The sequence below is a fragment of the Ochotona curzoniae genome, unplaced genomic scaffold (assembly GCF_017591425.1).
Source record: "Ochotona curzoniae isolate NIBS_2020 unplaced genomic scaffold, NIBS_Ocur_1.0 contig_2599, whole genome shotgun sequence".
Lineage (NCBI taxonomy): Eukaryota > Metazoa > Chordata > Mammalia > Lagomorpha > Ochotonidae > Ochotona > Ochotona curzoniae.
The window spans coordinates 6,029,706-6,045,640 of record NW_024465520.1 but is presented as its reverse complement, the minus strand read 5'-3'; the positions used below and the strand labels follow the sequence as shown (position 1 = coordinate 6,045,640).

Sequence of the window (15,935 nt, the reverse complement as noted above, 5' to 3'; positions counted from 1 at the left end):
GACACACCTAACCCAGCAGCTGGTTTAGGATGGGAACAGAGCGGGAGGCTCTGGCGCGATCCAAGGCCCCTCTGGACAGCAGGGACTGTGACAGAAAAGGCTCCCGGGTCCTCACACTCCCGTCTTGTCATTCCTGGGCTGCTCTGCACAGGAGGACACAAGGGAACAAGGGACACCTGGTTGTCATGGGCTGCTATCTAAGTCAACAATCCACTACTGGCATTAAGAACCAGTATAGTTAACCCAGGAGTTGTGAATGTTTCTTAAAACTGAATCAGAATGTGGAAGGCTGAAATCTTTGAAATTTAAAAAAAAAAAAAAAGAGGAAAGAACGACAGCAAAGCTAACAGAGACACACTACAGCAGATGCAAGGCTCCGCCAAGATGCGATGTGGCATTCTATTACGGAGTAAGGAAGTGGTGGCTCAGCCCTTGGTGCCACCACACTGGCTCCACAATCTCACAGAGTCTGTGTCTTTGCTGGTAATCAACAGTCTCCTCTTACATTCGCGTGGGAGAAAGCAGATGGTGAGCCTTGGTCACAGCTGCCTGATCAGAGGGTCTAGGCTCAGAAAACAGGAAATCAAACTAGACGCATTGGTGAGATGAAAGAAAACGAGATCAACTGCACTTCAGATCTCAGTCTATACGCCAGAAGACACATGTTGCTAAGCAGCCACACGACTTTGGTTATCATAAAAGCTCCCGGTGAATGTTTTCCCATCTGTGCTAATGCAGGGGAGGGGAGAAGAGTGGAGAGATGGAATCAGATCAGTTTACCAGCCAGTCAAAGCACTGTTTCTGTACAATTATGAAATCGCTCAATTCATACTGAAATAAGACAGTGAGAAAAAAAGAAAATGTTGAGGAAACCTAAAGAGATCTAAAGAGATGTCCCGATCGGCACCAGTAACGTTTCATTGGAATTCCTTAAGAAAACCTTCTTTTAGAAGGAATCGGACTTTCTCACAAGGATCCCCTCTCGGTGTAATAAAACAGAACAAAGACAACACCAGAGTCTCACATCCCCTAGGTCACCGCGAAGGCAGCGATGGGCACCAAAAGACAGAGTGACAAAGGACAGCTGTGACCCAGGGAGTTAGGACCATCTGTCTGCTCAGGGGACACGTAAAAACTGACTCAAAGGCAAGGCCGACGGGTGACTCTGTCACGGTACCTTGTGATGACGTGCAGGAACTGCGGTGTGAGCACGGCCTGCTGAGCCCTCTCCGGGTACTGGTAGATGGACATCAACTCAACAGACTTGACAATCATGTAGAGGTAGCCCGCGTGAGGTAGCGAGAAGAAGCAGAAGAGACTCAGCAACTCCTTTTCCTGAGACGAGGTTTTTCCATCTGATGTAAGAGAACCTGCACGCAAAAATCGTAGGAATGGCTATGAGCAAAGCGGTACCTCAAGGGGAGTGCATCAGACTGCGTGGGGGGGGGGGGGTAAGCAGAGTTGCTAAAGGGAAGTTACTTTTTACAGAACAGTATCAGTACCAGAGGAGTGATGTGATTAGAATAGCACCGATTTGCAAGCCCTGAAACTTAACAGATCTAGTTAACAATCGTAAGTGGCTGTTAACGTCCCCAAAAGGGTCACCCAGATCCACATGCTTCCCAACAGAGCTCAATGTATTTACGGGTATTCAAAATTAACAGAAAATACCTAACTCCAACTCTAGACCAGCACTGTCATCGTAAATATAATGAGAGCTATATCTATAAAGTTTTCTAGTAATCTCACTTAAAAAATAAGACAGCTTGGGCCTGGCACAGTAGCCTAGTACCTAAACTCATCGCCTTGGAAGCACTGGGATCCCACAGGGGCTCCAGTTCATAATCCCAGCTGCTCCAGTTCCCATCCAGCTCCCTGCTTGTGGTTTGGGAAAGCAGTAGTGGACTGCCCAAAGCCTTGGAACCTGCACCTGAATAAGAGACCCGGAAGAAGCTCCTGGCTCCTGACTCTGGATCAGCTCAGCTCTGGCTGTTGCTGCCCCTTGGGGAGTGAACCAGCAGATGGAAGATCTTTCTCCCTGTCTTTCCTTCTCTCTGTAAATCTGCTTTTCCAATAAAAATAAACAAATCTTTAAAAAAAAATAAATAGCTAAACTCTAAAACTGTTTAGCTCAACAGATCCAAAACATTACCAACAAGCAAAAAAAAAAAAAATAATGAATGAATATTCTGTATGTTTTTACTAAGTCTTCTGAAATCCAATGTGTATTAGATTTTTACAGAATGTCTACACTGAGATACGCAAGTCTTATTTAAAGTGTTCAATAACAGGTTACAGCTAGGCTACCATACAGGTCAGAAGGGAGTTACAGCTAAGTACCAGCTCTCAGGAAGTACAGTAAATACAGGAGCATGCCAATAAGAAACCAATTTTTTGTCAAATAAACTCCAAGGAAAACAGAAAAAAGAAGAAGGGAGAAGCTACTTGAGGAGGCTTCAGAAGGTCTATGGAAAAATGGACAAAAACTATGCAAAGAGTTCAAAAACAATTTTTAAAGACTTATTTCTATGGGAAAATCAGATTTACAGAGAGAAAGAGAGACACAAAGATCTTTCATCCACTGGTTTACTCCCCAACCAGCTGCAACAGCTGAAACTGAGCTGATCCAAAGCCAGGAGCCAGGAGCGTCTTCCAGGTCTCCTACACGGGTGTAGGGTCTCAAGGCCTTGGGCCGTGCTCGTCTGCCTTCCTAAAGCACAGGCAGGGAGCTGGATGGGAAGTGGAGAAACCAGGATTAGAACCAGCGTCCATATGGGATCCCAGCACATGCAATGCCAGGACTTTAGCCACAAGGCTACTGTGCTAGGCCCAGTTCAAAACTTTTGTGTACCAAAATAAATGTTTCTTCTACAGTTCCATGAAGTTTTTAAAGAACCTTGCAGATTAAGAAACTCAAAAGACACAGCAACCAGTTACAGTAAATGAACTTCTTTAAAATGTGAGTTAAACAAATGAATTGCAAAAAAAAAAAAAAAATTTAGACAGTGAAATCTGGATACTGACTAGACATCTGATAAGATCAAGGAAAATTTTTTAAAATGTAAAAGGTATTTTTGGTTTAGATAAAACAACCTTTCTTTTTTTAGAAATACATGTTAAACTAGTTGTAGATGAAATAGTATAAACTCTGAGATTTGCACCAAAATAGCCTCATATGATTGGGAATGATCATGAGCAATTCTGTCTCTCTTTCTCTTTTTATAATTCTACCTTTCAGATAAAATATCTTTAAAAAATTTTTTAAAAAAAAAGGACCTGAGTCCACCCCTGGGTCCTCCATTTCCAATCCAGCTCCCTGCTAACGCACCTGGGAAAGCGTTTAAAGATGACCTAAGCCACACAGAATAGGAAAAACCTCCAGGCTCCCAGCTTTGGCATCATACAGGCCCAAACGGCAGGAAAGTGGGCCAACGGATCTCTGTCTTTCCCTCTTTCTCTGTAACTCCCCCTTAGAAAAATGTAAGAAAATAATCAAATTGAGGGCTAGTCCAGTGGTGCAGTGGACTGATTCTCCACCTGTGGCACTAGCATCCTAATGAGTGCCAGTTCATGTCCCCCCTGCTCCATTTCTTATCCAGCTCCCCAACAGTGGCCTGGGAGGGCAGCGGAGGACGGCCCAAAGCCTTGGGACCTTATACCCGTATTGGAGACCTGAAGAAAGCTCCTAGATCCTCACTTCAAACTGGCACGGCTCTGGCCATGGCGGCCATTTCAGGAGTGAATCAGCAGATGGAGGAACTCTCTCTCCATCTCTCCCTCTCTGTCCATAATTACAACTTTCAAGTAAAATAAATCTTTCTAAAAATAATAAAATCAGTAAAAAGTACTCCTCTAATTGACCTTTTTCAAGGATACTCATTAGTATCAGAAGTCTAAATCCATGCTTTCCACCACTGAGCCAAAGCCAAATGTCTGGGTTTTTCTTTCTCATATTCCCCTGCACACACCTGTGCTCCAGCCAAACACAATTGCTTGCTAATCCCCAAACACACATGACAACCTTACTCCCTGCATATGTGCTTCTCTCATGCAAAACTGAATGAAAAATACATGTTCTAAAACTTCTGCTCATCTGTAACACAGCTCCCATCTCTTCATTGGTGTATTCAGTATTCAGGCACCTACCCAGGGTGTGGCTCTTGGGAAACAGCAACAGCACACAGGACAAGCTAACTACTTTTATGGAGCTTTTGTTCTAGTGATGGGGACTAAAATAAATACGTGAACCATAGAGTGTGTTGATAAGTGAAATTTTACACTTGAGAACAAGAAAGCCCTCTTGGGTGATGCTACTTTATTTTTTTAAGATTTATTTATTTTAATGAAAAGGCAGATTTACACAGAAGGAGAGACAGAAAAATCTTCATCTGCTGGTTCATTCCCCAAGTGGCCACAAAGGCTGGAGCTGAGCCAATCTTAAGTCAGGAGCCAGAGCTTCTTCCAGGTCTCTCGCATGGGTGCAGGGTCCTAAGGCTTTGGGCTGTTCTCAACTGACTTCCTAGTCCACAAGCAGGGATTTGGATGGGAAGTGGGGCAGCTGGGACACAGATCAGAGCCCCTATGGGATCCCAGTGCTTGCAATGTGAGGACGTTAGCCACTAGATCCAAGTGAGGTTACTTTTAAAAATATTTGTTTATTTCTTGGAAAGGCAGAAAGAGAGAGAGAGAGATCTTCCATCCACCAGTTGACTCCCCAGATACCTTTATTAACAGTCAAGGTATGTCAGCAAGTTCCAGAAGGACATCAGGAATTCCATCCAGGTCTCCCATGTGGCTAGCAGGAACCCAAGAACTTGGTCCATCACTTGCTGCCTCCCAGGTGCCTCAGGAGGAACTTACACTGGAGGTATGGAGTAGCCAAACTTGAACCTGGCACTCTGATTTGGGACACGGATGTGTGCCACAGCCCCCACCTGACGGTACATTTGAGCTGTGAACTAAATCACCTAAATGCACAAGTCAGGCGAGATGCGAGGGAAGCGTATTCTAAGCCTACAAAAGGCAAATAATGTATCACACACTAACGTACTTTCAAAGTACATTTGGCTTATCTGAGAAAGAGAGGAAGGCCACTAGGGATGGGAAAGAATAAACTGGAATGAGCTCAGGGTTAAGGCTATGTAGACCCTGGGAATGGGTCTGAGAACTTGATTCCAAGTGCAATGAGTGGTTTACCAGATGAAGAGCTGGTGCTCCTCGCATGGCTGCTGGTCCTATCGGCCATCTAACTTTGCTGACATCCCCTCCTTGCTCTCTGACACCTGGCCTTGCTTTTCTCAGTTCCTCAAACATGACATGTTTCCCCTCACCACAGCGGTTTTGCTATTTCCTCCACCTCTTTGCTTCCCCTCCACCAACTCCTAACCCCAAGCCAACCCCATACCCCCTTCATATCCTCTTCCTTAGAAAGCTTACTCTGACTCCAGAATAAGCTTTCCCTGTTGTGTTATTGACTCTCACACAGCATTCGTCTCAATGCATAAGTGTGTCTCGGCTATTATTCAGGTCCTGACTGCCTTCCGTCATTCAGACATTTAGCTCTACAAGTGCAAGGACTTTGCCAATCAACTTCTGCTCACTGTTGGCTCCCTAGTATTCAGTGCAATGCTCAGCACAATAGGTAATCAATAAATTCTTACTGAAATGATAAAAGCAATTAAAACAACTAATCAAAATAGTATTTATACTTAATATTTATATGATTGCCCGGGGTCCTCTATGGGTGTCAATTTGTGTCCCAGGTGTTCCACTTCCCAATCAGCTCTCAGTTAATGGTCTAGGAAAAGGAGTGAGGATGGCCCAAGTCCTTGGGCCTCTACACCCACATGGGAGACCCAGAGGAAGCTTCTGGCTCCTGGCTTCCGCATGACCCAGTGCTGGCTATTGTGGCCATCTGCTTGATGAACCAGTGGATGGAAGCTTTCTGTCTCTCCGTCTCTGTGTATGTAACTTTGTCAAACAAATAAATGTTTTAAAAAGTCTCTTCTTCTAGAAGATATCGAAAATTGTTCAACAGGACAGACCTGCGTGTGATTGGTCATTTTCAGTTTTAGTCCCCAATTAGACTCCGATGGAGCTTTAAAGTAAATGCGTGTGCTCAGGCCCCACCAGGGACCAGCGACGTCCCAGTCTCCAGCACGCAGAACCTCGGCACTACTGTTTTTAAAGCAATCACATAAGCACGTGCAGCAGCGGTGTGGATCACTGCTCCGGATGAACCTCCACTCCAAGCACGCGTCCCGCCTGGCTCACAAGGCCGTCAACTAACCAGCCAGCACTGAGCGTAAGCTTCCGCCCTCCCTGGACTCAGGTTTTCCTTTCTGGGCCCGGAGACCATTTCAGAAAGGGAAATCGGTTTTGTTTGTCACATGCTCTCCGAGGTTTTACTTCTCCTGGACAACAGCACTTCTCTTTTGGGGCTTCTGAGGCTCACTATGAGATCTGCTCAGAAACACGGAGGAGACACCGTGGAAGAAGCAGAGCCGCGATCCACGCTGGTCCTCCTTCCCAGCCCCGAGCCTCCCCAGCGCCTGCGCGGCGGCCCGCCACACTCACCTGTTCGGTAAACCGGGAGCAACTGAAGGGAATGCAACTTAATGTCGTCAGAAAAGGCACAGAGGGAAATATCAGGAGCAAAACGTCTGTAGGTTTAAAAAGGAGAAGGACAGATGTGATGTCCACGTACCGTAGGCTCATCTATGTCAAATACTGGTGGATACAAAGCTTTCTGATACCTATAAAACAGATGCTGAACGTGGGAATATTTCACTTTGTCCTCAGATAATCCTGTGGACTCCAGTGTGACAGATATCCCCGACTGTTCACTTTTTTCACCAAGCAGCTCCATGGGCTTCTGGCACACGACAAAGTCATCTGACTCGAGCTGAGCTGTGTCGTCCTTGATACCTTGAAAAATTTCCAGAGTTTAACAAATGTAAAACTACCATTTGCTTGAAGGAAGATTTCCCAATGTTCTCCCAGGGGTGAAATACAATTGCAGTACTTTTATTTATGTATACATATATACTTATTATATACATTTATAAGGTACTGTGGGTTTCTTAGCACATGAACATTTATCTACCACAATTGCTAAAGTACAACAGGAAAGATAGCTCCCATCCACATGCAAGGAAATTGAAATTCACAGACGGTATCACTAACACAAGATCCTCCCACTGGAAAGTGTGAGAACAAATAATAACAGCTCCTCTCCTGACAGTGACTGATTCATAACTGCTACTGAGAAATATACGTAGACACAAACTTATAGGCTTCAAAATAAGATATGAAGGGCAAGCTCATTAACCCACATGGAACAGGAATAGCTAAACACATAAATAAGGCGTCGGGACACCGTCCACACTAGAGCTCTCAGTGAAGGTCATTTGTAAGAAGTTAAGTTTATATTTACCTTGTTCAGTCTGCTCCACTGGACTCTTGGTCCCCTCCGCATGGTGGTTAGCTCTCTCTCCAGTTTTGGGGTCTGGCTCCAGTTTTAGGATTAGGACTTCTAAGTCTGACATGACAGCAACATATCCAACACAGAAAGAAATTTCAACAGGACACATCCTATCTATGTGCACAATTAAGGAACGCTCAAAGTCCAACATCGAGAATTCCTCATTAATGGTCTGATGCTTCAAACTAAATAAGACTAATTTATTTGTGCAGCCAACAAGAAGGTCCCCTTTGACGGGGCAACAGGAAATGCACAAGGGAGCTTCCGAGAGCGGCATCTCCACTATGGACATCTGGTCTCGCAAGGTCTCCAGGAAGGGCACCTCCACGTGGTGCCCCACCATTCGGATGCACACTCGAGAGTTTTCCGTCCTCTTACTCCTCCAGTTGATATAAGCACGCAGAAACGTCTCTTTGTTCTTCTCTTCAATGGTTACCAAATAGTCACCTGAGGGGGAAGGAAGATTGTAATTGGAATTTGCAATGAAAGCAGGACCACTTATGAATCCGAATACACAGGCTGCATTCGAGGCTGAATAGAATAAAAATCTAAAACATTGAAATCTTAGGTGCATTTTGGGGGAAGGTTTTTTTTTTTTTTTCTATTTTTATTGGAAAGTCAGATATACAGAGAGAAGGAGAGACAGAGAGAAAGATCTTCTGTCTGTTAATTCACTCCCCAAGCGGCTGTAACAGCCAGAGCCAAGCCGATCTGAAGCAAGGAGCCAGGACCATCCCCCTACCCGGGTCTCCCACACGGGTGCAGGTCCCAAGACCCTGGGCCGACCTCGACTTCTGTCCCAGGCCACAAGCAGAGAGCTAGATGGGAAGCAGGGCTGCCAGGACCAGAACCAGTGCCCATATGGGCTGCAGGCACATGCAAGGCGAGGACCCCAGCCTCTAGGCCACCTTGATGGGCCACATTTTTAACTGACATGAAGCATTGAGGTTCTGAAATAAAGTTCTTCCCATTTTGTGGTCTTAACCTATCAGCTATTCATATCAATGCATGGAAATTCTATATCTTATTCCTTATTTTTATTGTTAGAAATCTAGAGGCCTAATAAAATTCTACTGACATGGTAGTACAGTGTCTCAATTTTCACTTTTTTTTTTTCAAAAGATTTATTTATTTTTATTGGAAAGTCAGATATACAGAGGGGAGGAGAGACAGATCTTCCATCTGCTGATTCACTCCCCAAGTGGCAAGGGCTGGAGCTGCATCCATCCAAAGCCAGCAGCCAGGAGCCTCTTCCAGGTCCTTCATGCAGGGTCCTAAGGCTTTGGGCCGTCCTCAACTGACTTCCTAGTCCACAAGCAGGGAGCTAGTTGGGAAGTGGGGCAGCTAGGACACAGATCAGCACCCCTATGGGATCCCAGCTCATGCAAGAAGAGGACTTTAGCCACTAGGCTAACGCTGGGCCCTCAATTTGCACTTTAACCTCTATCCTTTCCACAAGTGAAGCTCTGAAAAAACATCAAAAGCACGCATTTGTTGCGAGAAGTTCAAAGAGCAAAGCAGTAAAGAGGTGCAAAATTAAAGTGCAACCATCGGCCTGCAGTCCTTTCCCTGAGGCCAAGGAAGGGCCTTCAACACGGCTGTCACACAAGTGGCAAATGTAGGTAAGAGTGGTAGAGTGGTATTCTCTTTATCTTACTAACCAAAACAGAAACACACTACATGCTTACAGGCCTGCAGCTTCAGGAAATTACCAACAAATCTTTCCCTCCAAGTCGGCACGTAATTACCTGTCTTTTCCAATATCTGCGAATCCGCTGTATACACCTGCGCTCTGCAAATCCCCGGGGATGCACACATACAACTACTTCCAGCCTTCGGCCATTTGCTACAGAGTGGTGACCAGTCCTATGCCTGTACATGCGCTTAGTCAAGAGTTTATTTTGATGCATACAAAGCTGAGAACACTGGCATCAATGTGTGTTTGGTTCTATTTTTTCACTTCTTTAAAAGGCAAACAGAGAGACCGTCCAGAAGCTAGTTCACATCCCAGATCACAACAGCTGTGGCTGGCGAGGCTTAAGCCAAGAACCAGGACTTCAGAAGGTCCCCCTGCGAGTGACAGGGACCCAAGTATCATAGCCATCCCCTGCTGTTGCTCATGCCACAGACGAGCAGGGAGCAGGAATTCACAGTGGATGCAGGACTTGGTCTCATCACTCAGATACGGCATGTGGTTGTTCTAAGAGGCATCTTCACCACCATACCAAATAGCTACCCCCCAGCAGGTGCATTTTAAACGCCAGAGAAGGGCCCAGCGCAACTGCATAGTGGCTAATGGTCTTGCCTTGAACGTACCTGTATCCCATGTGGGCGCCAGTTCTAATCCCCGCAGCCCTGCTTCCCATCCAGCTCCCTGTTTGGAGCCTGGAAAAGCAGTCGAGGATGGCCCAAAGCCTTGAGACCCTACACCCATGCGGGAGACCTGGAAGAAGCTCCTGGCTCCTGGCTTCAGATTGGCTCAGCTCCAGCCATTGCAGCCACTTGGGGAGTGAATCAGCAGACAGAAGATCTTCCTCTGTCTATCCTCCTCTCTGTATATCTGCCTTTCCAATAAAAACAAAATCTTAAAAAAATAGTAAAAGCGGGCCCGGCGGCGTGGCCTAGCAGCTTAAGTCCTCGCCTTAAACGCCCCGGGATCCCATATGGGCGCCAGTTCTAATCCCGGCGGCCCGGCTTCCCTTCCAGCTCCCTGATTGTGGCCTGGGAAAGCAGTCGAGGACGGCCCAAAGCTTTGGGACCCTGACCCGCGTGAGAGACCTGGAAGAGGTTCCTGGTTCCTGGCTTCAGATCAGTGCAGCACCAGCAGTTGTGCTCACTTGGGGAGTGAATCATCGGACAGAAGATCTTCCTCTCTGTCTCTCCTCTTCTCTGTATATCTGACTTTGTAATAAAAATGAAAAATCTTTAAAATAATAGTAAAAGAGTAAACATGACAGAAGCTGCCAAATTGCTCTCATGCAGGAACAGAAGCGCACACGGCCGGCAGCATGTGGCTCTTTCTCGCACGTCCTCACAAACGCTCCCTCCAGGCGATGGCAAACAGTCCCTGGACCACGTACAAAGCTGATCATCCTAGGAAACTGTCGAACTTACTGGACAGGAAGAGGCTGGACTCTGCACGGTGCATGCTCACAATGAAGGAATCATGACGGGATTTGAACTGTACTACTGCAACAATGTGGAGGAATCCACCACGGGATGGGGGAATCCCAGAGCCTATGAAACTGTCATAAAATGAAATAAAAAAATATACTGATCATCTTTTCCAATGTTTATCAAAAATAGTTTTTCTTCTGCAAATAGTCCATTTTTTAATCAAGGTGCTGATGTGTTGTTAGCATTAAGGAATCAAAACTTTCTGGATTAAACGAATGTTAACCAAAAGTTGGACAAGAATAAAGCTGTTTGACTTTGCTTTGACATGTTTTGCCATAAAATTATTTTTTTTTTTAAAAAAGGATTTGTTTTATTGTTGGAAAGTCAGACTTACAGAGAAAAGGGGAGACAGAGAAAAAGATCTTCAGTCCGATGATTCACTCCCCAAGTGGCCGCAACAGTCAGAGCTGAGCTGATATGAAGCCAGAAGCCAGGAGCTTCTTCTGGGTTTCCTATGTGGATGCAGGATCCCAAGGCCTTGGACCGACCTCAACTGCTTTCCTCGGCTCCAAGCAGGGAGCTGGATGGGAAGTGGAGCAGCCAGGACATGAACCAGTGTCCATAGAGGATCCTGGTGCATGCAAGGTGAGGACTTAAGCCACTATGCAGTTGCGCCAGGCCCACCATAAAATTCTTCTGTAATCAGTACTATCTGTTTCTCGGTTGTTCTGTTCTCCTACCTTGTTTATACCTTCTACCATGGCCTTAAATTACATTAATACACTCCCACAGGGTCTGTTGTTTTGGCAGCGTTTTATTTAAATTTCTTGTCTTTATGGGCAAGGAAGTGGGACATGTTGTGGCAATAACTTCAGCTATTCCAAATGTAGAAACTTACTGCCCCAGTGCCCCAGTCCGTCAGCCTCCGGCCAACGAGCTGCCGCTGGCCTGCTGCTCTTACAGTGACTTTTCACATCCACATGCGGCAAGCGTGCCATTCTATCTGCTTTCTGCAGACACCCACGAGGCTCCCCAGGGCTCCTCTGCTCTCCTCCACCACGATGCAGGTGGCAAAAAGAGGCAAGCTTTTCCCCGTCGCCTGTTCCTCGGATGCCACGGAATGAAGCCTGCACCTGCTCTTCCTCTGCAGACCTTGGTAGAACCCCCAAAAACTCAAGCTATCTTACAGGTGCCATAAGAGTTCATTTTGTTCCAAAGATGCAGTCAAATTTTCTTTTTATTTTGGCGAAAGAAACACAAGGTAGGGCCTGCCTTGCAGCACAGCGGGCCAAGCTATCATCTGCAGTGCTGGCATTCCATTCGGGAGCCAGTTGAGTTCCAGCTGCTCCACTTCTGATCCAGCTCCCTGCTAATGCCCTGGGAAGAGCAGCAGAAGACGGCCCAAGTGTCTGGCTGCCTCCTACCCGTGCGGGAGATCCTTGGGTGTGACCTACTTCTTGGCCCTGACCCAGCCCTGGCTGTTGCAGCTATTCGGGAAGTAAACCATAGGAGGAAAGATCAATTCCTCTGACTTCAAATAAATAAATAAATCTTTTTAAAATATAGACAACATCAAGTTTACTGCTTGCACTGTTTTCAAGTCTGTTGGCCCAGTGGTACGAGTGTGTTGTCACTCTTCTGGCTTTTCCCTTCACATATAAAACCTACATTAGGTTTCCCTTACTGATGATGCTATTCAAAATTGTTACCCATTTCCTCTTCAATGCCCCCAAACTCTATAAAAGGAGAATGGCCTGAAGCTAATTTAGAGATTTTTAAAAATAAACTTTGAAGCGATTTCTGCTTGGGTGAGATCGAAAAGCATTTACAATACACACCAGTGTCTGTTCTAAGATCCTCTGTGGTTCCGACGTGCACAGCTTTGCCACAGAGGATGCCAGGGGGCAGTGAGGGAAGGAACTCCCCTCTGCCCCCGTCCCAGCTGCTGTGATCAGCGGAAAGCTGAGGAGAGGAAGACAAAGTCATCTGAAGTCTGCAAGAGCCAGCGGGCAGCCTGACTCACACCCAGTTATGGGGAAATCAGCAGGAGCTGTGCCCAGGGTGGAAATTGAAGCTGTGCACTAAGAGTTACCCTTCTGCTATAAGGCCCATGACGCTAATTCCAGCCCATAGGGTTCCTGGTTTTGCTTTAAGCAGCCAATTACACTATAAAAACATCTTTGTTCTTCAAAGCCTCACTCACGAGTTTGTCATACAACTCACGACTTACGCTCCCATAGCCAGCGGGGCTCAGAGTCAGTGATCCTTGCTTCTGCTTGCACATCAGACTCACCCCAACGCTGATCCCACCCCAGAGAAGCAAACCCCCACCTTGGAGGGGTGGCCTGGGCAACTGTATGCTTTTAAGCTCCCTGGGTAATTCTCATGCGTTTATAGTGACCAAAGATCAGAGAGAAACCACCACTCAAGCTAGCAGGAAGACTAGAAGTTTCACATCCTACCTGCCGCTTCGGCTTGCAGGGTAAGTGACCATTTGGAAGAATGCAGGCATGCCACCTTGTCCCTGAACCCGCCACTTACACAAATGCTGAAGTTGAAACTGCTCAGTGTGCCACATGACAGAACCTGTACAAGCGAAAACTCCCAAGCCCCAAAGGGGGGCAGTATTGGAGAAAACCACCAACATTGGCCAAGACTCGACAGAAATAGATTTCAGAAGAAATACCCAAGCCAAGGGAAATCACAGAGCTTATGAGTGATTTTCAAACACCCGTTAATGTAATCAGTCAAAAAGGGAAAAACATGGACAGTGTATCAAACTGGTCCGAAAGCTGAGTGTTTGCTGAGAGGCAGTTTTTATTTTATTAAAATAATGACCATAAGCACAAGTACGGCTTTTCATTTTTAAAATATACATCTTACACACACACATCTTCACCAAATCAAAAAATCAAATGTTATGTGTGGTAACCCCACAGTTTTTTACCATACCCACAAAAGTGTGATGTCTAGACATCACTGATTTAATGAATCAACTTACTTTGAACCCAATCAACAGATTCAAAGGATTCCCAGGGCAGCAGCTGCCCAACAGGGATGATGGAGACCCATCCGATGCTGCAGCTGCCCCTCTCCAGCACGGCCAGCACCAGCACAGCCAGGGCCGCGCTCCACCATCGGCACTGCGCTCCACACCCCCCTGGGAAGGGAAGGACCACAGCTGACAGGTGGCTAGGAGAATCCTAGGAGGGAATCTGAAAGAGCGTCGGCTGTGAAATGCTAGATTCCGCTGAAGCAGGGAAACACTCACACAGCATTCCTTTGGTTTTGCTCCACATTTCGGATGGAAATGTGTTAACCGTGGGTGGGTGGGTCTAGAGCCGTCTCAGGCGGGGAGGACGAGGGCAAGAAGGATCAAGATCAACTCCCACGCATTTCAACATCAGCATACAAATGTGGGCTTTCCAAAGAACAGCCAGGAGAGGGAAAGCTGTTAAAGGTCTGAGCTGGGGTAACTCCTGAAGTGGGCGCACCTCGAGGCTTCCGGTATTATTCTCCCTGCTCCCACTTTCCCACGGGTCTGAAAATTTCTGCAGTAAAGGGTGTGGGCACGTGGGGTGCACGGGGCGCAATCAGAACACAAGAGGCAAGGCAGCAGTCAAGTGTCCCCGCCACCCCCGCCCCGCCCCTCAGAAGTAACCCCACTTTTGCGGTTGCCACGACAACCGCACAGCTCGGACACCTTTGGTCCCAAGCACCACCAGTTCCAGGAAGCCCCAGGTCTCTTCACTCAGAGCCGCCGCACTTGGGAGATGCCCCCCGGGGGCCCGCTGCGACTCACCTGGCTCGCTGTAGGCCAGGCGCAGCACCCGGCCGAGCGTCGAGAAGACGCACCGCGGCTGGCACAGCTCCTGGCCGGCCACCGCGAACGCCTCCACCTTGCAGCCCGCCGCCACGAAGAGCGCATCGCGACCCCCGCCGCAGAAGCGCTCCGGCTCCAGCTTGCAGGGCACCACCTGCTGCGACCCGAACGGGTGCAGATTGTACAGCTGCACCATCCCGGCGCCGGCTGCGGGCTGGCCCGGTCTGCCCCGGTGTGCCCGGCCCGCGGTCATCCAGAGCCCCCGAGCCGGCCACCCGAGGCAGGGCCGCTTCCGGGAGCCAGCGGGCCGCGCCGAGTCATGTGAGGGCCCTCGGGCTCCGCTTCTTAAAGAGGCCGCAGCGAGGCCGGGTGAGGGCGGAGCGCGAGGTCCCGCCCCTGGGCAGGTCTCTGGGGGTCGGTGCTCGGCTCGGGTCCGCGCTGGGCATTTGTCTCCTGTGGGGTCCGCTGTCCTTCCCACGTTGCTGCTGCTGATGACCAGGTTCTGGAGTGCGCTGTAACGACCGGAATCGCCCCGCTCTTTTGGACCATCTTGTTTTCATTTCAGGAGCGTGACCCTTGTTCCCACAGCAACCTGGAGATTCCGGAGCTGGGGACTCCACAAACAGGGAATGGCACAACCCGGGACGAAACACACACCAGCGTTGTTCAGAAATCCTGTAGACTCTAGAACGGCTTAGTTCAAAAAGGCGACGCCCTGAACGCGCTTGGCAGGAAGACACTTGCTGAATTAAAGAGCCTGTGGGTGTGGGTACTGTAGGCACTGAACAAAAAGGTTGAGCCCCAGGGTCTAAAAGAATGCCAAGGGCAACTCCCTGGTTCTCATCTATTGCTCCTACGGCTGCCCAGTGTATGGCCTTGCCCTGACCTCTCAGCAAGAAACTCCTGCTCACAGCTCCACCCTCCCACCGCACCTCCCACCGCCCACTTTCTGAAACAGTTTCACAACAGAAAGCAGGTTGCTAGAGATTGGATTGGATTCAGGGGATATGTGAGTTCACTTCTACGGGAATACAATACCTGCTGGTTTGCTTGAGAGCTGGGGCTGGTGATAGTCTGAGCTGGGTATGACCATGGAACTCACTGATGCTTATGAGAATGGAGGTTGGGACAAGACTGGCCTGGCCCAGGCTGCAGCACCCACACGTGCACCCACCTACCAGCACACACAGAGGTTGAGATTCAGGGGGTGGGCTATGCCAGGTAAAGGCCTGGCCCCGCTGTCACGGGTAAGATCCAGGTCTGGGAGTGGGCCCCATGGGGGAATTTGGAGAACTCCTCTGCTAGGCTACAAGCATGAGAGTCAGGGCTGGGTGTTGCTCAGGCCAGGCAGGACTGCTCCACTTGTTGGCAGGTCTGTGGGCTGGTTCCAGGGGCAGACTGGGCCAGGTCAGGCCAAACTACAGAACACTGGCATGCACAGGAACTTGAACAGGGTGCAGGCCATGCCAAGCTAGGCTATCACATACATCGGTTTGCATGAGAGCCAGGGAT

General features: G+C 48.0%; 1 protein-coding gene across 3 annotated transcripts in view; it reads right to left on the bottom strand.

The window, feature by feature from the left end:
* HPS3 (HPS3 biogenesis of lysosomal organelles complex 2 subunit 1) overlaps nucleotides 1–14,726 on the bottom strand; it is a 38,748-nt gene extending 24,022 nt beyond the window's left edge. The window contains exons 1-5 of one of the 3 annotated variants that reach the window (XM_040974770.1): nucleotides 14,403–14,726; nucleotides 7,436–7,930; nucleotides 6,756–6,927; nucleotides 6,577–6,662; nucleotides 1,178–1,370 (exon numbers count right to left, since the gene is read on the bottom strand). In XM_040974770.1, coding sequence (XP_040830704.1) covers nucleotides 1,178–1,370; nucleotides 6,577–6,662; nucleotides 6,756–6,927; nucleotides 7,436–7,930; nucleotides 14,403–14,676 — 1,220 coding nt within the window. In that variant the 5' untranslated portion in view covers nucleotides 14,677–14,726. The remainder of the gene's footprint in view (nucleotides 1–1,177; nucleotides 1,371–6,576; nucleotides 6,663–6,755; nucleotides 6,928–7,435; nucleotides 7,931–14,402) is intronic. The other 2 variants (XM_040974769.1, XM_040974771.1) reach the window with 2 other exon arrangements.
* Nucleotides 14,727–15,935: the final 1,209 nt, after the last annotated feature.